General features: G+C 36.4%; 2 protein-coding genes across 2 annotated transcripts in view; both read right to left on the reverse strand.

Annotated features, from left to right (window-relative positions):
• The window catches only part of LOC134803392 (Kv channel-interacting protein 1), a 68358-nt gene extending 63226 nt beyond the window's left edge, over positions 1-5132 (reverse strand). Inside the window, exon 1 of the mRNA XM_063776211.1 lies at positions 4733-5132. The gene's annotated coding sequence lies outside the window, so the exon portion shown is untranslated. The remainder of the gene's footprint in view (positions 1-4732) is intronic.
• A 10058-nt stretch (positions 5133-15190) lies between these two features.
• On the reverse strand, positions 15191-20313 carry LOC134803141 (vesicle transport protein GOT1B). The gene is made up of 5 exons (XM_063775847.1): positions 20148-20313; positions 19352-19443; positions 18886-19064; positions 18378-18459; positions 15191-17016 (listed from the first exon to the last, which is right to left on the reverse strand). Exons 1-5 carry the CDS (start codon positions 20170-20172, stop codon positions 16972-16974), a joined length of 423 nt encoding a protein of 140 aa, XP_063631917.1. The 5' UTR covers positions 20173-20313; the 3' UTR covers positions 15191-16971.
• Positions 20314-23930: the final 3617 nt, after the last annotated feature.

The raw sequence follows: 23930 nt of genomic DNA on the forward strand, positions 1-23930 counted from the left end.
AAACTAAAAATGAATTCTATTCACCTATAAACAGAATTCATTTTAGTATAAGGTTTCAATAACTGGCCGCCTTAATTATACTAATTTTTTTTTTATAGGTGAACAGAATTCATTTTTGGTTTGGGGTAGCCAGTTACTAAATGTGGCCAGTTACTGGCGAATTACCCTACTACCTCCCTTTTTGCGTTGGGGGTTAAAATTGAACCAATAATCGACACATTTACTTGTGAACGTAAACACATTGGTAGCGTTTATTAATTCGTGGTAGCGTTTATTAATTCGTGGTAGCGTTTATTAATTCGTGGTAGCGTTCAGTGTAAGATTAGATTTATTTTATCGCGGATGTACGTGATACGTGACATCCCGTTCGGGCTACGTGTCAGGGTTGCCAGTGTAAGAAGTAATCCTGTATTTTGGAATAATGGCGGATTTTATTTTGTTAAGGCCCCAGTACACAATGGGCCATCGCCGGCCACTCCAAGGGACGCATTTATGCGTTAGAGGGAGCAAGTGATATCGCTATCTCATTCTACCGCATGGCTGCGTCCCTTGGACTGGCCGGCGATGGCCCATTGTGTACTGGGGCCTTTACCGTTTTTAAATATCTCAAGTTTTATTAATCATATAGTCACTAAATCCCAATTTTTTGATATAGTTGAATCATCGAGAGCGTGGAATTGCATATGTAGTAGTATTGTTTGTTTACAGGCATTCTATATTTGAATTTTCTATTTTCTTGTACTATCAGCATACAACCACTACAAATGCAATTCCATCTTCTCGATAATTCAACTATACTCGTAGCAGTCCAAAACGCAGACAAGTGCTCCTTACACCGTAGGATCAGGATTTTTTAAACTCTAGACTCCAGAGATGTTAAGTTACGAAAATTCTATACGGTTTCCTAACTAAGAAGATTTTTTAAAGTAGATAGTTGTATTTATTGCTAATTTGGTTTTATTCGTAACTTGTAGGTATTCACTTTTCGACAAAACGAGTACAAAATATTAACGACTTTCTATGTGTACGAGTAGGTGCTGTTAACCCTTACTTAGTTGCACGTAGATATTACAGGACGATTTATTTCGTTTGCTGCAAATATTTGTTTCCCCACATTGGCGGGAGTCCGGGGCCAAAGCTCCTGCGAATACCGGACTTAGCTGCAAATCCCGCGAATTGGAACTTATACCACGGTTCACACCTGTGGGTATGGGTGGGTGAGTCCCCACAGGTGTGAACCTAATACGATCATTTATATTCTTCTGCTTTCATAAGTAATAATTACTGATTTTTAAAAAGCGTTTTTCAATTAAAATACAATAAACCATTAATCCAACCATTTTAACCTCATTTAAACTTTTAAATGAGGTTAACATGGTTGGATTTCTTTTTAAAGACAGAGTTGGCAGATTGTCCATAGAAGGTACTTTTCTGATTGTAATGACAGCTATAGTTCGTTTTTTTAGCATTAGAAAATCGCTTTTTAAAAATCAGTAACTATTACTTATGAAAGCAGAAGAATATAAATGATCGTATTAAATTCATAATTGTTACATACACGGTGTAACATGAGGAAACCGAATAATTTTAACCACGCATTTTTGAGGTCAAAAGAAGGAAAAAATGTAATATGAGTTTAGGTCAATTTTGCCAAAAAAAAAATTTTTTTTGTTTTGTTTTTTCAATTTTTTGAATGTATTTGTACATAAAAAAATAATGTTGTTGGTAAACTTGTCACTTAAAATTGATTTTTACATTTTTTTTTTCGTAAAACCTACTTTTTGCAAAGTGTTATTTGTCACTTTTTGACATCTACCAATAAGGATATTTAGACTACGTCCCATAGCAGCAACATCACCATCGAAAGGCCTTTTACACTATGTAACAATAAAAACTAGTTTTTTTTTTAATTAATATTATCTCTGAAACTAGGCGAATTTCAAAAAAGTTTATAGGACATTTTGTCTCTAAATATGATCAGGCATACGCTGTTAAAATTATTCGGTTTCCTCATGTTACACCGTGTATATGCCGTGACATATTTTTAAAACGTGTTTTTCAATTAAAAGACATTTCAAGATTGTGTACCTTTTTTCTAATGCAAAAAAAAACGAACTATAGGTTATGAAATTCATAACCTCTTGTTACAATCTGAATGTACGCCTCTCTGTCTGCTTTGCCGTGCTCACTGGTTCGGATAACATCGGGAAATATATTATGAAAACGTTTGCAACTTATCTACCTACCTGGAAGGAAATCCGTTCTCCTTCTGCAATCATTTCAAGCCCGACGAGTTTAAACAAGTTTGTGTTTCTGCATTTTGTATCTAAAATAAATATTATAGGTCTTGTCATAATATTCAATCTGGATGAGATCGCTTTTACTCCTACCACGGGTGCGAATCCTCCCTTCGGGCAAACTCGGTTCCGTTCGACCACAGAATAAGTAATAGTACTACCGTACAGAAAGGACACTTCCTACAAAACCGAAGTTTGACAGCGATTCAGGGACGAATCATGCTATCCCTGTCTAATGTATGGCACTATTCAATTTCGGCTATTTAGGGTTGTCAAAATTCAAGTCATCATCTTATCTGAGGTCGTGCACGCAAAAGGACGTCAAGTGGTGCCATTGTTCGATCTTTTCGTTTGATTATTATTATTAACGATGAATAAAAATTTGCATGCTGTTTTAAACAGCTGAAGAAGTTGAAACTATTGTAACTATGTAATGTACATTTAACCTACGATACTTATTGTACCCTTTTTCTGCAAATAAATTATTTCTATTTCTATTGAAGTGTTCCGTATACTTTTGTATTGTATTATGTATGTTACATGGCGCAGTCGGTAGGATCCAAATAAATGCTTGGTTAACTATACGAAGATTTTATACTTTAAATCAAAAACCGCTTTAAGTATACTTATCATGTCCGCTATAGTTTTCATTGAATGTCTATTTTCACGATGTTTTTCATATTTTTTGGACCTATGGCACAAAAATTAGAGGGGGGACACAAGTTTTTTTTTCGGAGCGATTATTTCTGAAAATATTCACTTTATCAGAAAATGTTTGATGAAGACTCCTATTCATTTGGAAAGACATATCCAACGGCACCCCACATTATAGGGATGAAGCAAAAAAAATTCGTCCCCACTTCACGTGTAGGGGAGTTAACCAAATTTCTTTGTTAGTTTTGTTTACCACTTTGTCGGGTCGATTGAATTATAAATCCATTATACCAAATTGTAGCGTTTTAGCACTAGCAGTCACGGAGCAAAGCATCGGACAGACAGACAGTCGGACATGGCGAAACTATAAGGGCTCCTAGTTGACTACTGAACCCTAAAAAACTGGCCAAGTGCGAGTCGGACTGGCGCACGAAGGGTTCCGTACCATTACGCAAAAAACTGCAAAAAAAAACACGTATGTTGTATGGGAGCCCCACTTAAATATTTATTATATTCTGTTTTCAGTACTTGTTGTTATAGCGGCAACAGAAATACATCATCTGTGAAAATTTCACCTGTCAAATCACGGTTCATGAGATATAGCCTGTTGACAGACAGACGGACGGACAGTGGAGTCTTAATATGTAATAGGGTCCCGTTTTACCCTTTGGGTACGGAACCCTAATAAAAATGATTTGACTAGTCACAGTCAGTCATTTAAAAGGAAGTCGGTCATCAGTCATCATCAATTCATCAGTTATTCAACTGATCTGCGACTGACGATCGGGCAGACCACCGGCAGACTATAGTTTGAAAATAGAATGCATTATTTTCAACAGCGATTCGAATTAGGAACGTATCAATGCCACTGGAGATATTTTTAACGGTCTTCAAAACAAGGAAGAGGAACTGAATTCGGTTGATTATTTTTTTTATTAACATGCGAATTCGGTTGACTGTTTTTAGGGTTCCGTACACAAAGGGTCTAATTTTTTTTGTTGTTTTATATAAATAATTTGATAGTGTCCCAGACAGAATATAGGCTGAAGATCATGCCTGAATTAATTCAGATTTATTGAACAGTAAATTCCAACCATTTATTGCCCCGGACACGTAAATATGGCCCTCCTGAGAAATGCCCAATTAGGAACGTATCAATGCCACTGGAGATAATATATGTTTAACGGTCTTCAAAACAAGGAAGAGGAACTGAATTTGGTTGATTTTTTTTATTAACGTGCGAATTCGGTTGGCTGTTTTTAGGGTTCCGTACACAAAGGGTCTAAATTGTTTTCCTATTTGTCCTATTCAGAAGACGAAGCGAATATACCCTTAAACGGATCCCCGCTATTTTTATAACATCTTGTATAAAATAAGCAATAGATAAACCTAGTGTTACTAGACATACCTAGATATAGGTAGTAAAAATTTTGACACTGAATGTTCCGGTAATGTTTTCATATTTATGACGCTACCTATTTATATGGCTTCACATAATGACAAAAAAGTCTCCGCATAAAAATCCGTTACAGAAAAAAACAACTTGCAAAATTTTACACAAATTTTAGTTTAAAAAAACATTTGTTAATATTTTCTATGCATGCAAATTATTAAACAAAAACTTAACAAAATAAAACGCTTATTATATTTGTGAATAATAAAGCAAAAAAGCAAAATAAAGATGTTTTGCTCTTTTGTTAAAGCCGGATTATAAAAAAAATAATTAGGAAAAAAGTAAGAAAAAAAAACAGTGATAAATCTTAACCTAAAACAATACTCACAAATATCAAATCGGTATCTCCAAATCACAAACATTTTAACATCAAAACCACAAATATCCACCAGAAAAATCATTAAACAAAACAATATATTTTACAAAGGACCACTCATTTCAAGTGATAATCACTTAACAGTTTCCCCTAGTCTGTTATATTTTTAATTATACACTGTATTTACATTTGCACGTTTTTCTAAGTTTTTTATTCATGTTTAGGGCTGCGGAGCGCCGCGGGCGGGACGCGTGTATTTTCAATCGAGGATTTATCTAATCGATATAGGAGCGTTGAGGCGTCCGCTATGCCCAGGGCGCGGGCAGGCACTGGCTCGGTGCTGCCCTCTGCTTTAGATTTATCGATGTTTTCGGAATGACAGCCTGAATTCATTACTCGTTTGAATTTGACGTTTTATTAGAGTGCGTTTTTTGCTGAATCTTGATAGCGTTTTCTGGAGTATTTTAAGTGTTTTTTAACGCCACAATGCTCTTAAAAAATGCAAGATACTTATTATTCTTATTAAGAATATTATTCAGCGGTAAGAAACTTACAGTAGAGTTATAGGTAGAGTACCTATTCAGAATTCGTTATTTTCTAGACGTGTATTAAAGCGTTTTATGAATGAAACCTTACCATTTGTGCCTGATTCATGAAAAAATTGGTAAATTCAAGACTATTTATTTATTTATTAATAGTTCGTTTTTTTAGCATTAGAAAAACTTGAAAGAAGGTAAGCGATCTTGGGGACTCCCTCTGGTCGCATAACAACTTTTGTCATATTTTTAATTGTCATAACACTTTATTCATAAAATTGTAAGTCATAAAAACCTTTAGTTAGAATTATTCCTGAGCATAACCGGGTTTTTGTCATAAATGAGTTATGACATATTTTTTATAGTCATTAATTTAATTCGCATAACATTTTAAGTCATCTGCTTGATATCCATAATTGTTTTTCGTTCGAAGTATTGCAGTGCATAGTATTAATATAGACATAAAAATATAAGTCATATTTGTAGTGGTCATAATGTTTTTTTTTCATAAATGTTACAAAGCATGAGTAATAAATATGTACCTATGGTTGTGACCCACCTATGAAGCAAATATTACTTTAGTCATAATCATAACCACAGAACGACCGTATAAAAGAGGAGATCCAAAGAGAGGAGCCCCCTCCTCCTCCCTAGGAGAAACGGTTTTATAAAAGAAATGAATCATAGATATGAGATTTATTCAAATAGTAGGTAGGTTAGGTTCGTTAGGTTTCTTTAGATGCCTGAAGGGCAAACTACGCAGAAATAGGAGCCCCGCGTGAGCGGGGTCCGTCGAATTGTTTTTGGACGGAGATTAGGGCTATCAATAACTAAGTATGCCTTAAACCATTATGGTTGAAAAATATTATGCTACAAAACGTTATACGGAAAAGCATTATAAGTATCGATAAATATGCTTTTAGCTGGTATGACATCTGATTCATTATAATTAAAACCTATATGCACAAAAATATTTTTTACACATCTGCTGAGTATGTCATCAAATATTATGGCAAAAAATGTATGACACAATATAATATAACTTTTCATTTGTATGCGCAATGATGATTATGACACAAGTTGTTATGCGGAACAAAGATATGACTTAAAATTGTATGCAACCCAATATGGACCCGCGATCTTGACATGTCTTTTAATTGAAAAATGCTTTTTAAAAATCAGTAACTATTACTTATGAAAACAGAAGAATATAAATGATCGTATTAGATTCATAACTGTTACATATTTGCCGTAACTTATTTTTAAAATGCGTTTTTCAATTAAAAGACACATCAAGATTGTTTACCTTATTTCTAATGCTAAAAAAAACGAACTATAAAAAAATTGTTTTATCTATTTTGAATTATTCTAAACAGGTATCATTATGTTTAATAATAACTTTAACTTTTAATATTTTTACAGCTAATAAATTCAATTTAAAATGGTAATGTATCCGTTCGTTCTAAAAAAAACTGTGTCCATTATTATTAAAGGTAGGTACAGTCGCCATCAGATATATCGAGCGGCCGAGGTGCTCAAAAATATCTCAACACGCACTCTAACGCCTTGACAATAGAGGCGTGCTCAGATATTTCTGATCGCCTTGACCGCTCCGATACGTTAGTAGGACGCGCTTTTATTCCTAGGCCGATTATTTTATTTTGTTGACGATTTATTTGTCGTCAGATTTTAATAAAATTTGGTATTGTCAGACCAAGAAAAGTCTGCAGCGGATTTGATAGCCCACGCAATGCAAGTGTTATCTTAAACGTAAAACTTCTATGATATTATTACGTATAAATAACACTTGCACTGCGTGGGCTATCAAATCCGCTACAGACTTTTTTTGGTCCGACTTTCTAAGTTTAAAGAGCTCCTCATTCAATAAACATGAAGTATGGGGACAAAAAAAAAGGAATTTATAAGGGCCACTTGCACCATCCCAATAACCCGGGGTTAAGCGGTTAAACCGTTAACCCAATGTCAAATTGTACTGGTTGTAATTGTACAGGTTAGTGTAATGGTGCAAGTGGGCCTTAGAAGCCTACTCCCACTCCTGGGCAAAGGCCACCCCCCTAGATTTCCATTCGTCTCGGTTTTGAGCAATCTCCGGCCAGTCGTTAAGATATGCGTCCAGGTCATCCCGCCATCTCCGTCTGGGCCTACCAGATCCTCGCCCGTCTTGCGGCACCCATACCGTGGTTATTCTGGCCCACCTCTATGGGTGCATGCGGCAGACATGGCCGACCCAGTCCCATTTCAGCTTGGCGGTCTTAGCTCCAACATCAGTAATACGCGTTTTTGAGCGCAGTATAAAAATATAGAAGTAAAAGGCCTTTTCCGAATAGGTGATGTAAAAAGTTCTATTTACAACACACTTTACGGCATATGACGTGGACTTTGACAGCCTAGAGAGGCCATCAATGTTGTACCAGTGGGGAGACACTCCTGCCTTCGGGCAAACTCGGCTCCATTCGGCTCAGCATTGCTCCGAGCAATTATTAGGGTTGGCACCACTTGACGTCCTTTTGCGTGCACGACTACAGATAAGATAATGACTTGAATTTTGACAATCCTAAGAAATAATCGAAAGGGATAGTGCCATAAGTTAGAAATTATCATGATTCGACCCTGAATCGCTGTCTAACTTCGGTTTTGTAGGAAGTGTCCTTTCTGTACGGTAGTACTATTACTTATGCTGTGGTTGCATGAAAATAAGCGACTACATTTACGCCGCTGTTTGAAAGCACAATAACTTTGGCGTCGTTAACTTTATTTGTTAATTACAAATTTACAGCTCAAGATTGAATAAGCCTTGTAAAACATTATTGTGCATGCACGACATGGCCACTTTAATAAGAAAATTGGCTGAACGTTTACCGAATGTGCGGCGAGAGTGCAGCTATTCGCACGACATCTGACGATGTGGCAATTTGCCAGGTACAGTCGACTTTTAAACACGTTTTAATCAAGTGCAAGTGCCATGAAAAAATTAACACGGAGGCCTATATTTTTAAGTGCAGACACTAAACAAAACCTTAAATAGATATAGTTGGCTCGATAACAAAAATTACGAAAATATTTCTAATTTTCATTCATATAGACGGGTACTCGCGCGCACTGCCTTGGCCGAGGCCTGCCGAGGCACGTCTACACTGGGCGTTTTGTGCGCGCGTATGCTCAATCTGTATAGACCCGGCTAATTAGCTTTATTCCCAAAGGTCTCCGAAAGATACATAAAACAGAACCGAGTTTATAACGGAGTCCGTGTTAAATTTACGTCGGTACTTATTGTTGTTGAAAGCATACTCGTAAAGATGGGAAGATTGGCCCGCGGCGACCATGCAAAATAAGTACAACACTTAACTGACCACCGGTGAATCCTTACATTAATTAGCTGGATCTGGCCCTCATCTGGCCAGTAAAATTTTAGACAACAAAGTAAAGACTTACGCTTGCCGTACGTGGTGGATATGGAGCCTATACAAATTGCTTACAATCACTCACTTTCTCACTAAATGGGAAACTATGCAATAAAACATTTCAGTTTCACTGCAGCTGCACTCACTGGGAAAATATTTTCAAGCATACTGACTACCCTGACCAAAGAGCATATAATCACTACCAAAGAGCATATAATCACTACCAAAGAGCATATAATCACTACGTTATGGAAGGTACTTCTACACTCCATACATTACGTTCTAACCCTGACCAAATACTGACATTGACACTGTCATAATTTTCATGACAGACAATAAAACAGTTGGTACTCTTCTACTATTAAGAACTTTTTGCTCATAATATACTATACTTTTAATTCACCAATAGTTCCGCCACGTTTTTTTAGGGTTCCGTACCCAAAGGGTGAAAACGGGACCCTATTATTAAGACTCCGCTGTCCGTCTGTCCGTCTGCTTATCACCAGACTGTAACTCGTGAACCGTGATAGCTAGATAGTTGAAATTTTCACAGATGATGTATTTCTGTTGCCACTATAACAACATTTATACTAAAAAGAAAATAAATATTTAAGTGTGGCTCCCATACAACATGGATGTTTTTGCCGTTTTTGTTTTCCTCGCTGTTTGCTGTTGTTCTTAACATCCCTCGCTACTAGTGATGTACCGACTATTGATTTGGCCGACTAGCCGACTAGCCGACTAATCGGCGCTCGAATGGCCGATTAGTCGGCCGACTAGTCGGCTAGTCGGCCAGATCATTAGTTTCGTATAAGTTCAGGTGAAAAACAATAGTTTTGCTCCTTTGGTTGCGCTATTCATCATAATATATCTGGGAGATCGAGCTTTGCTCGGAAAACATATAAAAACTCAAAAATGCGCGTTTTTCCAGAGATAAGACCTAGCTAGATCGATTTATCGCCTCCGAAAACCCCCATGTGGCAAATTTCATCGAAATCATTAGAGCCGTTTCCGAGATCCCCGAAATATATATATAAATAAATATATGAACATATAAATAAATAAAAAGAATTGCTCGTTTAAAGGTATTAGATTCGCTTGGCTAAAAGGTGTTCTTTACAGGTTCAAAGACCTGTCACAAGAATCTTCGTTCAATTTCTGTCTTTCTTTTATTTTGCGATCCTGAGCAGACCGTCAGTAGGTACATCTTGTAGGAGGTATTTCCAAGGCTCTATTTACCGTACGTAGTCGCCATTTAAGAGCCTATCCCCTGTGGTCAGCGTCTTTACTTTAGTAAGCCCGAGAGACTTAGACATCTCTAAATTTTGCAATCATATTAATAGTTCCCCATAAAAAATACATAGTTAAAAAAAACTAAATAATCATAAAATTATTTAACAATCGAGCGTGCCCATGAAACTACACAAGAATCAGTTGAGATTGACCTGTAGAGGAAAACACCAGCCCACCAACATACGATAACGATCATACGGTCAATTATATGAAAAAGTTTTCGTGTGCACCGTAAATAGGTATTTTAGTAAAATAGGCATAAAACATATGGTAAATATTGACTGATGATTTCTTTTTTTCTGTTTTTCTTTCACTAATAAAGTGCCGACTAATCGGCCATTTTTGCCGACTAGTCGCCGACTAATCGCCGACTACAAATGTGGCCGGATAGTCGGCTTTCCCGACTAGTCGGCGACTAGTCGGTACATCCCTACTCGCTACGCATCCTCGCACATCTCTGGTGGATACGCAGCCTAATACTCGGCGAGACAGTTCTAACAACCCCAAACACAGTTTGCGTTGTTTTATCACAGAGTTCCCTTGGCCACCTCCTGTCTCCGTCATCAGATCAGCTTAGGGTTTCTGGTTTCTCGACCTTTTTTATTTCTCGAGGCACGGGAATTCTCGACCAGGATTTCTCGAGTTTCTCGAGTAACTCGAGAAATTTTGAAAGTTTCAAAAAACACCATGTTATTTTCAATTTTTTGCTTTATTACAAATCAGACTCATAGGAGTCGTAAGGTAAGATCAATAATCAAACAAATGAAAAATTTATAGCTACCAAAAACTGCACTTAATAATCAAAATTCAACAACAAAAAGACTAGGTATAGGTGCAGGCGTGCGCGCCGGCGATGTGATATTATGCTATAGTGTATTTCTTTAGGTATTTAACAAAATATAAATAAACCACAATATGGTATTTTATAAGGCAAGAATATTCAAGTTTTTCTAAGTAATATGAATACGTACTCAACGTAACCTCGAAGCTGCTTACATTGTGCTATTTTGATAATAGGAATATATCAGGATGGTTTGATTTATCAATAGTAATTTAGTTTTGTAATATTTTGTTATTACATGGCCATATAATTCGTTTTTTAGTGTAAAAAGAAAATCTTGGCGTGTATTTTTAATGAAAAACACTTTTGAAAAATTAGTCACGACAAATATATAAGAATTATTGTAAATCATATACGATCATTTATATCATTTTGCTTTCATAAGTCGCACTTACTAATTTTTTAAAGCGTTTTTCAATAAAAAGACACGTCAAAATTGTTGACCTTTTTTCTAATGCTAAAAACACGCTTTATACCTTAGTAATAAACCTAAAACGAGACAAATTATTTAGACATGTAAACTTTAAACGATTTTACTACCTTTACATTGTAAAGGTAATAGTTTAAAAGTAAAATGGATTAAAGCAGTTCTTTATTTGGTTGGTTAACTAATAAATGTGTTAGGTAGGTACCTGAAAATGTAAAACTGCTTAAAGAAATACGCTATAGACACATCACGCAATTTACGCGTGTTTCTTGTTACTTATCACAAGAGATTTATTTCTCGAGTTCTCGAGGCATTGAGATTTTTATTCCCGTCTCGACGAAGGACAAATTTCTCGAGATTTCTCGCCTCGAGAATTCTCGAGCAGAAACCCTAGATCAGCTCCATGTCATCATAATATGTGACGTCCCACGAAAAAAGGTACCTTATGGCGGTTGGCGCTTACGCTATTATTAACGGCGCTCCAATATTATTGTAGCGCTATGCGACGTAAGCGACAGCCGCCATAAAGTACCTTTTCCGTGGAACGTCACATATTGCTTTGTCATCCGATTTACATATCAATAAATATGCAACATTTTCAGCTCAATCAGAAATCGGGAAGTGGGTCAAATTTAGCTTCCAAGATTTGACCCACACTAACAGGGAAATTTAAATAAATGTTTGTAAAAATAATAAGATCTTTTAAATGCAAAATAATTTATTCATTTTGATATTAGTCTTTTTAAAGGAATGTTTTGGATTTTTTTCTTCTGTGTCGATTAAGGGTTAGGGCTCATCCTGAAAAGAAATACATACAATAATGGCAGAATGTTTTGTTTTAAAAAATAAATCAGTAAGTGTTATGATTCAAATCAAAATTTATAAGTACATCTTCGTATATTATAATATTTGTAAAGTAATATCGTAATATGAACAAAGCAGGGTGCATCAATGTAATGATGGTATCACATCAAAATCGTAACTATTTTTTTTTATCTAAATAACGCTCCAGCGCTAATCAAGACTGATTTTCGTCACGCCTCAAAGCACTTTCGCTACATACCGGGCGATCAATTCCAATTCAACATTTTTTTTTTTGTTATTTAATTTGTAGAAATGTAGTATGTAAGGTTTACTCGGGTAATTCCGAATCTCGAAAACTGTCGGATAATTCCGAAAAGAGACTTTTATTATGATGGAATTAAGGGTGATTTTCATCTGAATTTCGGAATTATCCGACATTCGGTACTACCCGAATACACCTCAATTCTAATTATGTGATGTTTTTTATAATTAATGTAATTTTGGTGTAATGTTTTAATTTGTAATACTTATCTTTAATTGTACTTTATTTGTGGTTGTATTTATTACTATGTTAACAATTGATGAAATAAATATATAGGTATAATATTCAACAATTTGTTATGGCTTAAACTGGTTTTGACACGACCTAGCCTATCGTCTTGGTGATTGGCGCATCTCGCGCAGTGTTGGTCGGAACTTGAGTCCTTTGAGTCTGAATTTGAAGAACTCAGCTCGTTTTTACGAGACTCGGCTCTTACAAAACTGAGTCTTTTAAGTCCCGAGTCGAGTCCTTTATGGAATCTTTGTAAGAGCAACTCAAAAGGACTCGAGCCTCTAAATAAAGACTCCGTGAAAAACTTTATAGGTTTTTCCTAAATAACAGTAATGTATGATTTATGTACTCAATCCACAAATTATAGATAAAGGCAATGCATTTCGAAATTGTTTGAATAAAAAAATCGAGAGATCTCTGAAAAAGACTCAAGTCTCTACAAGAGACTCGGGTCTCTATCAAGTTGAAAATAACTCGAGTTTCGACTTAATTATAAGAGTCTGAAAAACTGAGTCGATTCTTGAAGTAGAGGACTCAAAGGACTCGAGTCCTACCCAACACTGCGCACGACTTCTACCAGTGAGGAGACACTCCTGACTTCGGTCGAACTCGGCTCCGTTCGGCTCAGCATTGCTCCGAGCAATTATTAGGGTTGGTACCACTTGACTTCCTTTTGCGTGCACGACCACAGATAAGATAATCACTTGAATTTCGACAACCCTAAATAGCCGAAAGGGATAGTGCCATATATTAGAATGGGACAGCATGATTCGACCCTGAACCGCTGTCAAACTTTGGGTTTGTAGGAAGTGTCCTTTTTGTACGGTAGTACAGTCAACAACAGAGCTATGAATACAGGCAAAGTGTCAAAAATATGTATACAGTACTTTGGGGCTGGTCATAAATTACGTCATCTATTTTTGACGATTTTTGACCCCCCCCCCCCTAAAAAATCATGCTTCGAATAACCTCGTTTCCTCCTACGTCATGCTACCATCATCCGATGTCCAGACCCCCCCCCCCCCCCACAAATTTGACATTACTTAATTTATGAATAGCCCCTTTATTGCCTGTACATTAAGGTCGTGTATACATATTTTTGGCACTTTGCCTGTATTTATAGCTCTGTTGTTGACTGTACTATTATTTATTCTGTGCTTTTACTTCATTTCGCATGCACTAATCAGCGTGAGCGATCCTCAAAGCGTATCAAAATAAGATCAAAACCGTCAAATAGATAAATCTGAATTTTATTACGTCTCAACGAAGCATTTTCGCTGTATAACCTACCGGGAAATTACACCGTAGCGCTACGAGCACTTAACTGCTGTACTAATTCGTAGCCGTATGTTGCTGGTCTACGACTAGAGTTAGAACAAGAAAAGTCTGCAGCGATTTTGAGAGCCCACGCTGTGCAAGTGCAAGTGTTATTTATACGTCATAATTTCATAGAAGTTTGACGTTTAAAATAACACTTGCACTGCGTGGGCTATCAAAATCTCTGCAGACTTTTCTTGGTCTAACTCTTCAACTTTTACGTTTATCACGGCGATAACGGCAAAACATCAACTTCATGAGTCTGCCTATTCACAAAACATTTCCGAATTTCAATTGGCAACCAACTAGGCAAGTGTACAAGCTTGTAGAGGCCTTATAGGAAAAAAATAAAATATTTGTTATCTTCGAAATGGAGTTAATTAGAATATCGGTGTCTTTGGGAAAGTTACTTGATTTAAGCTCAGGTATGCACCCTTGAAATTAACGGAAATCAAAAAAAACACGGTGTATATACTGGATCAAGCAGATCTTGTCAGTAGAAAAAGGCGGCAAATTTGAAAAATGTAGGCGCCAAAGGATATCGTCCCATAGAAAATTAGAATTTCGCGCCTTTTTCTACTGACAAGATTTGCTTGACCATCTATATATAGATATAAGTAAGTCACAAGGTGGCAGACCTTCCACCTAAAAGCAACGACAACCTACGACTTTGGGGAAGGAAAAATTTTCAATTTTTAAATGACTCTAGACCAGCGGTCGGCAACCTTTTTTTGCGTAGTTTCAGTAGCGTAGTTAACGATGAGTAAGTTGACGCGAGCCGCACTTTGTTAATATTTATGACTTTATCAGACATTGTAGTTTCTCAATATTACATAGCCAGAGAGGCTCGCAGGCCGCAAGTGGCAGTTTCACGAGCCGCATGAGGCCTGCGGGCCGCAGGTTGCCGACCGCCGCTCTAGACCATCATCATAACTTAAGAGCTTTGATCTTGTCGGTGGAGTAATCGCCAATCATTTCTTTCTTGTGCCAGTTTTTTAATTTCCTCATACGACGCATTCTTTTTTAACATCTGGGAGACCGAGCTTTGCTCGGAAAACATATAAAAACTCAAAAATGCGCGTTTTCCCAGAGATAAGAATTAGCTTGATTCGATTTATCGCCCCCATCATTTGAGTCAATAGTGGTGGCGGCGCCAGTCATGCACAAAGCCAATTATATTTATTGCTGCACTATATAAAAGCGACTATTTTCATGTCAAGGCCTGTGGTAAATTGTTAGAAATGCTAACTAGGTATTGCATGCAAATAAAAGCCGTATTTGTAAGACAATTATATTATTTAAAAGGTTACCTAGAATTATGACTAAAATAATATTCACAATACCTATTCCATGGCCAAAGAGACACATTTTAAAAGTATATTTACATTTATAAAAAATATCTAGTAAAAAGTCAAGCATACATTTAATAGTAGAAGGGAAGTAATAGGGCATTTTAAAAATTTGGTTTTTATTTTATAATCACGTTGAATTTTTATTATTACTTCAAGTTTCTAATGGAAAATATAATATATTACTATAATTTAGTAATGCCACGTTCTTAACTTAAATAATGCCTATAACAAAAAGAAACTGTACTCTTAATTTAGATGAAAAAAAGAAACAAAAAGAACACTAACCGTTATTCTTTTAAACATACAAACCATAACCATTTTCTACATTTTCGAATGAAAATACCTATGAAATTTGATATACTGAGTATAATATGTATAACTTGTATAAATAAGGTTTTAACTGTGTTTGCACCCAAAATAAACATAATCGAACGATTGAAGATTATTCGTTGGATTCGGTAGGTACTTTGAACCGGTAATGTATAAATATATACACAAATATATAGCAAAGCTAGCATCCCTAGCGAAGCAAAAACTATGGGTACTTCCAATTTAAGAGATTATACCTTTGTTGATATTCAAATCTACAACATAAATTCACAAGATTTTGCGCCATAATATGAAAATTTTGGTTAAAAATTACATATTTGCTCAGTTCTTACGAATTCATATTTAAATGATTGTTACAACATGTTATATATTAGAACTAAATGTATGGAAATAATTTATAATATTATCATACCAATATTTTAAATAAGATAGTTGGGAGACCTGACGACATTACTGACGATATTGTATTATCTACCAAAACTCGTACGTCGTACTCGTAAAGTGACTACAGACTACTGACACAGTAGTATCAGAACATTCAGAACCAGGACATAAAGATAATCGGTTAATTAGTATTTCACACGATAGCAGTACTTTTATACCTTTAAGCGGCGCAATGATCATTTCAATATTTTTATCGCAGTGGATATGACTTTTGTCTCTTTACTGATTACATTATTTCCAAAACGTGAATGATGTTTTATCCACAGATCAGAAGTAGAAACGATACTATCAAAGCGAGTAGTACACAATAATATCGCGATTCATTATCGACTATTTCACAAGGAATTGATTTCATACCTAACACTTATTTTATAGTATTATAACACCACATATAAATTTGCATTATAATGTTATATATTTAGAATCAAATCCCACTGACACATCCATAACCGAAACCGAACAATAATACAAAATTAAAAGGAAAATGGTACAGTAATAAATTTAAGAACATTTATTTAAGTATCCTGGTCACGGGCACCAAAATGTAACCAGCCCCCGGTCTCGGTCTTGAACGATCAGATGCCGTGGCCAAGATGACTATCGTTTATCGAAAACCGACAGATGCAAATGAAAAGTCACGTGAGCATTATTAGCCGGGTCCACACAGAACGAGCCACCTCGTGAGGAAATTGCCGCGTAAGAGCTCGGTCTGTGTAGACGTGCCTCGGGCCAAGTAATCGCACTCGCGACCGCAATGGCTCGGGCCGTTCTCCGCCGACCGAGCTGCTTCGCGCGGCAATTTTCTCGCGAGGGGGCTCGTTATTTACGTTTCGATTGGCGTTTTCTATAAGATTGTCACTTTGCCAGGCCCTCATATATATCCGCACACCCATATGTACAGTCCGACACTAGCAGTCTTTGGTAACACACTATCATACCATGTTTCGCCCGTTGTCGCCCGCTATCCGGTTGACGACCTGTAAAAAAAGTGGTGTAATAAATACGTTGGAGGCCAATTAAGTACGTACGTTCCTAGTACACGGCTGCCGAAGCCTATGGACATTTAAAAATAAAGTTACGGACAAAGTATATGCGATATTGGATTGGGCAGTCGCCCGGGACCTCAGTCTTGCCATAGATAAATAAGTAAGCATAGAGTGCTCACTCCATACATCAGTTTTGTTACCAAAAGGCCTATTATTTTCGTAGTCGAAATCTAGCGTCAAGTAGCGGAATTATCAGTACTGCTACTCGACACTATACTGCAAAACGTAATTCAAGACCAAAAAAAGTAAGAAAATGTTGCCACTTTTTACTAGCGCGTCTTGTGTTTATGTAAAACTAAGTACATAAAAGTACTTTTTTAAATCGTAGGAGTAAAATTACTAATAAATAAATTATCTCAGCGTGATTATTTATCAAAAGGAATTTACTATTTTACAAACAAATTATTGCAGTGGCAATATTGTCTTACTTTTTTTGGTCTTGAATGACGTTTTGCAGTATAGATAGCAAGGGTGTCGCGACTGACGAAAAGTATATTTATTTATTCAGAGCCCACTGTGTCCCACTGCTGGGCAAAGGCCTCCCCCCTCTTCCTCCACTCGTCTCTATTTAGTGCAATATCTGGCCAGCCTCTCAAGAAGGAGTCCAAGTTATCCCGCCATCGCCGACGAGGCCTGCCGGCTCCCCGGTTAGACTCGTGGGGCTCCCACTCTGTGGTTAACTTGGCCCACAAGTCATCCGGCATTCGGCAGACATGACCAGCCCAGTCCCATTTTAACTTGGCCGCTTTCCGAGCTACGTCCATTATTCGAGTCTTAGAGCGCAGCGTGGTGTTTCGGACTCGATCCCTTAATTTTACACCTAATATGCTGCGCTCCATAGCTCTCTGGCAAACCCCGAGTTTGGACTTCTGAGCTTCCGTCAATGACCAGGTCTGAGCACCGTAGGTGAGAACTGGAAGTACGCACATGTCCATGAGCCTACGCTTGAGTGATAGAGGTAGGTCTCCCTTCATCAGGTGTTTCATTGACCAATAGCTCTTCCAGGCGTTTTCGGTGCGTCTTTGGACTTCTTTCTCCTGTCGCGCCTGGAAAGAGACTATTTGGCCAAGATAAAGGTATTCTTGGACATATGCGATGTGTGCTCCGTTTATCTCAATCCTACGTTTTGTGCTGTTTGTCATGACCTTGGTCTTTGACATATTCGACTTCAGTCCAACCATTTACAACTAATATTACAAGCAGAAGGAGTTGAAAATCGACGAACGGAAAGTCTAATGCTCAACACAATAACAAGTCATTGATGATTGAACACTTAAAATTATTTCACTTACCCCACTTATGATAGGCAGGTTGAGCAGCAGACCAAACCCGGGCACCATTCGGAGGAAGTTGATGGCGGCTGGCAGGAAACCTCTGAAAATACCAAAAAACACTATATTTAGTTGTGCTACTTTGTACATCATCAGACAACATTGTGAATGAAAAGTTATCCTTGTGTTTATCCTTCCTTCCTTCGTCTAGGTTCACACGGGGTAAGTTTTTACCGTATACCGTATATCCCGTATATTATAGAATACCAGCAAAATTTGTATAGAAACGTTCAAAATCGTTCACACGGCTAGACGGCTTTCCCGCATAGACGCCATGTGAACGACTCTGATTGAACGTTTCCTTACAAAATTACGGCGCAAACGGGGGTAAAAAACGGCCAGTGTAGACGTGCCTCGGCCGAGGCGGTGCGCGCGAGCCACGTCTACACTGGCCGTTATGCGCGAGGAAATTGCCTCGCGCGTATGCTCGCTCTGTGTGGACTCTGCTATTAACCATTACATCTCTAACCTGAACAGTAGTAGGAACCCGTAGATCTCAGCAATCATGCCCACCATAGGCCAGCCCAACAGCACTATAGTGATGCCTCCGAAGAATGCCACAGATGCCTTGATCTTGTGCCGTTGGAAGAAGAAGAAGAATGTCCGCTGGAGCCCGATCACACAGGCTAGACCACTGATGAATAGGATCTGGTATAAGAAAGGCTTATTTAATGATACATACCAAAATATTGAAAATATAATAATGGTTTGCGCTTCATAAAAATAGTACTTCATAACTAACTTTTATTTCACATTTGAAAGAACTTAAATGAAGTTGGTATCGGCACTTTACTTAAATTTGTCGTTTTTTTTATGTACCTAATTTTGACATCTACATCCTCATCCATGGACGTGAGCCTTTAAACATCCACATCTGCATCCGCAGAAGTCAAAAAATCTGCATCTGAACATCCATGATGGAGAGTGTTACTCACATTTCCTATAGCTAGCAGGCCCTTGTCAAAGAGCAGTAGAACTCCTAGAAACAGGAAGGCCATGCCAAACCCTGCCAGCCCCACACCAATCTCTGGAAATTTGTAAAAACACATTTTAGTAATTTATTTTGTACTATTATGTATTTTTTGTATTCTAGTATAATGTTTAGTTACGTGACAACCAAAACAAGTCACAAGTTCAGAATACTTACTTTACTTTCTGCTTTTGATTTATTTTCTGTCTGTGTCATTTTCCCAAAAAAATATATTTATTATTTATTTATGTAGGACTTCTTTACTTAGCTTATTTGATGTTTAAACAAATAAGACACCTACAATCTTGATGTATTGTATAAATTTTCAGTGCAACATGCCTTGTGTGGATTTATTTTGAATTCAATACCAGCTAATAGAATACTGTTTTCTATTATTAGGTTGCAACAATTATAACTTGGTATTTATTCATAAGCTCACAGTAAGGTAAGGTTTTTTAGGATTTGATATATTTCGTGAAAAGCTGAAAGCATGATGACGAGGAAAATAAGAATCGTTACCTACGAATGTCTAGTCATCAATGTTTTTAGGCGCACTACAAGTAAAACTATTATTCATGATGAATACGAATAAAATTAACGAATATTTCTTGTAACAGATGAAAGGCATTTACTGAAGTTTAATTAGAATTGATAATATGTCACGATTACAACATAATAACGGGTAATAACTAAAATTGATTTCAAAACTGGAGCAAATCCTAACGTTGTATGTTAGTGTATATTAAGGTACTATTACTTACTTTGTACATCGCTTATCTCAATCATCGTGATTAATACTTAATTGTTATTACTTTAATTATTGAAGTAGGTTCCTAATTAACTATTAAATTAGTTAATTTATCGACAACAAACTTATAACCTATCTCTCCACGTCATTTTTGCTATCGAATATTTGGGCTGTCAAAAAAAGGTGCATTCAAATATCGAATCACTATTGTTTACATTTTGTTAATTTACGAAACAGAAACTCATCATGTTACCCTATACATTAAAATAAAGTTAACTTAGTATATTTTGTTATCATTTTGTATATAATTTGAAAAATTATTTCATCAGTATTTTTTTTTTTTTTTTTTTTTTCTATTATGGCTTTTGGAACGTTAGCCAATGTCAAGTTGTGAAGGTATTAAAAGTTAGGGAAACAAGGAATTAGGAAATACGGATAAGACGAAAATTTGGAAAGGAAAGGATTGGATTTACTGTAATATATATAATTATAATATTATAAACTATATTTTTATATCATTCTTTTCTAAAAATACTGATATGATTTTATAAATATCATACGAGTTGCTAAATAACAAACAAATTATGGATGTAGGAAATGGGATGCGTAATGATTCAAGGCTGGAAAGGAAATCAGACCGATCATGAAGAGAGCATGCAAAGAAAATATGGTTCAGCTCCCCGTAGTCACCACAAGGACAATGAGGATCCGGCTTTTTATTTATTCTGTGTAAATGCTCCGGGGAACAAACATGCCCCAGGCGCATTCTACACAAAACAGAAGTTACAGTTTTCGAAAAAAACATTTTGTTAAACCATGGTTTCCTTGGAATTGACGGCTGAATATGCCTATAATGTTTACCTTTTGAGGTTTCCTTATTCCAAATCCCATTCCAATCCTCATACAAATAAACTTTTGATAAATTTATTAAGTCATGACAATAATTATGGTATGGCACAATGTCTCCCACGTGAATAGCCTCATTTGCCAATTGGTCAGCTCTTTTATTCCCAGGAATGCCCACATGGCTTGGTACCCAAGCCAACACGACAGCACAACTCTTCTGTGAACATTTATATAAAAGATTTCTAATATTAAAAACAACTGGAGACTGTTTATGAGACTTAAATGGGAACCTCGTTATGGCTTCTAAAGCACTGCGAGAGTCTGAAAAAATTATGGTTTTTGGTATCTTCAGCATAAGTATATATTCTATAGCTTTAAGTAAACCATAACATTCACCAGTGTAGACGGAAGTTTCAGGTGGCAGTTTGATAAGTTGTAATCCTTTGTATTGTGAATGGAAAATTCCAACACCAACGCAACTCCTATCGCCATGTTTGGAGGCGTCTGTGTATAAACAGTGCCAATCAGCCCATTCAATATTAAGAAAATTCATAAATTCCATTTTTGGATTAATATCATTTTTAGATAACCCTATGTTAAATCTAATATCTGGATCTGTAATGAGACTGTTGTAATCATGTTGATATAAAGGCAGAGTCGCGTTTCTGTAAGTGGGTGCTTCTAAAGCTTGATATTTTTTAAAACTCTTAACAAGGCAAGGAGAATCCTTATGGGACCAATAATTACAGGTTCCGACCAGATCAGCTAATTGCTTTAATTTTAAAAGCAATGGATGAGAATCCAGTTGCAGAGTACGGAAAAAGAATTTATCACAGAGAAACTGTCTTCTAAACGTAAGAGGTGGATCACAGCATTCTACTTGTAAGCAACTTATTGGACTCGATTTCATTGCACCTATAACCAATCTTAAAGCCTTAGACTGAATAGTATCAATTTTTTTGATAGCTTTAACATTTCCAGGGTGTAGAAGAAAAGTGCCATAATCTAAAACACTTCTAATCAAAGCGTTGTATAGCAATCTCATAGTAAAAGGGTGAGCCCCCCACCAGACTCCTGTCAGACATCTTAAAATGTTCAGATTTCGTTCACATCTTAATGCAATATATTCAAAATGAGGAATTCCAGTAAGTTTACGGTCCAGTATAACTCCCAAAAATTTTACATTATCTTTAATTACTAATGGAATACCATTGCAATTTATGTTAATAGGTGGAATAGTTTGCTTTCGTGAAAAAACTACAACAGAACTTTTAGACGGCGAAAGATCTAATCCATTATTATTCAACCAATTATTTAAGGCACCCAAAGATGATGATAATACTTTACTAATGTTTTCTAAAGATCGCCCAGAAACATATAAGAGCAAATCGTCGGCATATTGAAGAACATTTACCTGCCCTTCAACAGAAAGTTCCAAATCATAAGTATAAATGTTGTATAGTAAAGGACTCAAGACAGATCCTTGTGGCAGGCCCTTCCAAACTGTTCTTTTAATGACTTCATTTCCTGACTGATCCAATGAATACTTTATATACCTTTCATGCAACATATTTATTATAAAATTAATCAAAAAGTTGGGAACATCTAGTTGAATTAATTTATTTTTTAAGATTGAAATGTTGACGTTGTCGTACGCAGCATTTATATCTAGAAAGGCAGCAACTAAAAAGTCATTTCTAGAGAAACTTATTCTGATATCTGTGGTAAAAATGCTTAAACTGTCAAGAGTACATTTACCTTTCCTAAAACCAAATTGATTACAAGATAAAAGTTTATTATGTTCTAGAAACCATTCCAATCGAATTTTTACTAAGTGCTCGGCAACTTTAGCTAGTACAGTTGATAAAGCTATCGGTCTATAAGATGTGGGATCTGAATTGGGTTTATTCGGCTTCTGTATTAAAATCAATGTTTGAGTCCTCCACTCTTTAGGAACAGAGCCTGTTATCATAACATTGTTAATCAAAGAAAGGAAGTAACAAAGACTGTTATCGTCAAGTTTTGACAAGAAAGAGTAAGGAATCCCGTCTTCACCGGGTGCGGAGTCTTTAGTTGATGAAAGTACTCCTTTCAGTTCAAAAAGTGAAAAAGGGGAATTTAAAACATCTTCAGAATTATTATTAGATAACATGAGTGGCCTTAAAATCATAGGATGCTCTGGGACGTAAGGTGGGCCCAAACGATCCATGACTTGTTCTGCTAAAACTGCAGATATTTTACTCTGTGTGTCTTTAAATGCTGATCTAAATCTTCTAATGTTTTGCCAAACTAGAGATGGTGAAACATTAGGACTTAATGATTTACAAAACCTATGCCACCCTTCAAACTTTTTTGTTCTAAGTAATTCTTTAGTGGATTTAGCAACTTCTAAGTAGTTATCAAAGTTATTATCAGTCATTTCTTGACAATACTTTTTCTCTGCCTCCTTTCTTTGTTTAACTGCAAGGGTGCAGTCTGAATCCCACCAAGGTGGGGATGGAATGAATTCTGGACCACTACTTTTCAATGGAAAGGTTTCATTAGCAGCCTCAACCAAAGCTGTGGCAAATGCTTGTGAACTGTCTAATATATTCAAATGGCTTATTTCTGGCAAATTATTAATTTTTTGTTCTACAGCCTCTCTATACTGATCCCATTTATCGTCTATTAACTTGTGTTTAATACAGGGCTGTCTGACATGCTTTTGAGGCTTCTTAAAGTAAGGAAAGGTAATGAGAATAGGAAAATGGTCGCTACCACAAGTGGAGACTGCAGTTGACCAAGATATAGATGAAGCAAGATTTGGAGTACAAATGGACAGATCTATTGCACTTGGATTTCGAGCGAGCCTTGTTGGAGATCCAGTGTTTAATATGCATAAATTACATGAGCTAATTAGTTCCAACAGTTTTTCTCCATAGTATAAAGTTTGAGCACAGCCCCAGAACTC

This window comes from Cydia splendana, chromosome 26 (genome assembly GCF_910591565.1).
Source record: "Cydia splendana chromosome 26, ilCydSple1.2, whole genome shotgun sequence".
Taxonomy (NCBI): Eukaryota; Metazoa; Arthropoda; class Insecta; order Lepidoptera; family Tortricidae; genus Cydia; species Cydia splendana.

What these genes read in the sequence shown, in the direction of transcription:
- LOC134803141 (XM_063775847.1), bottom strand. Translation starts at nt 20,172, where the DNA reads ATGATTGAGATAAGCGATGTACAAA. An exon ending in TGAGATAAGCGATGTACAAA is followed by an intron (nt 19,444 to 20,147) that starts GTAAGTAATAGT and finishes ACAAATTTCCAG; the next exon opens with AGATTGGTGTGGGGCTGGCA. An exon ending in GGGTTCCTACTACTGTTCAG is followed by an intron (nt 18,460 to 18,885) that starts GTTAGAGATGTA and finishes TGGTATTTTCAG; the next exon opens with AGGTTTCCTGCCAGCCGCCA.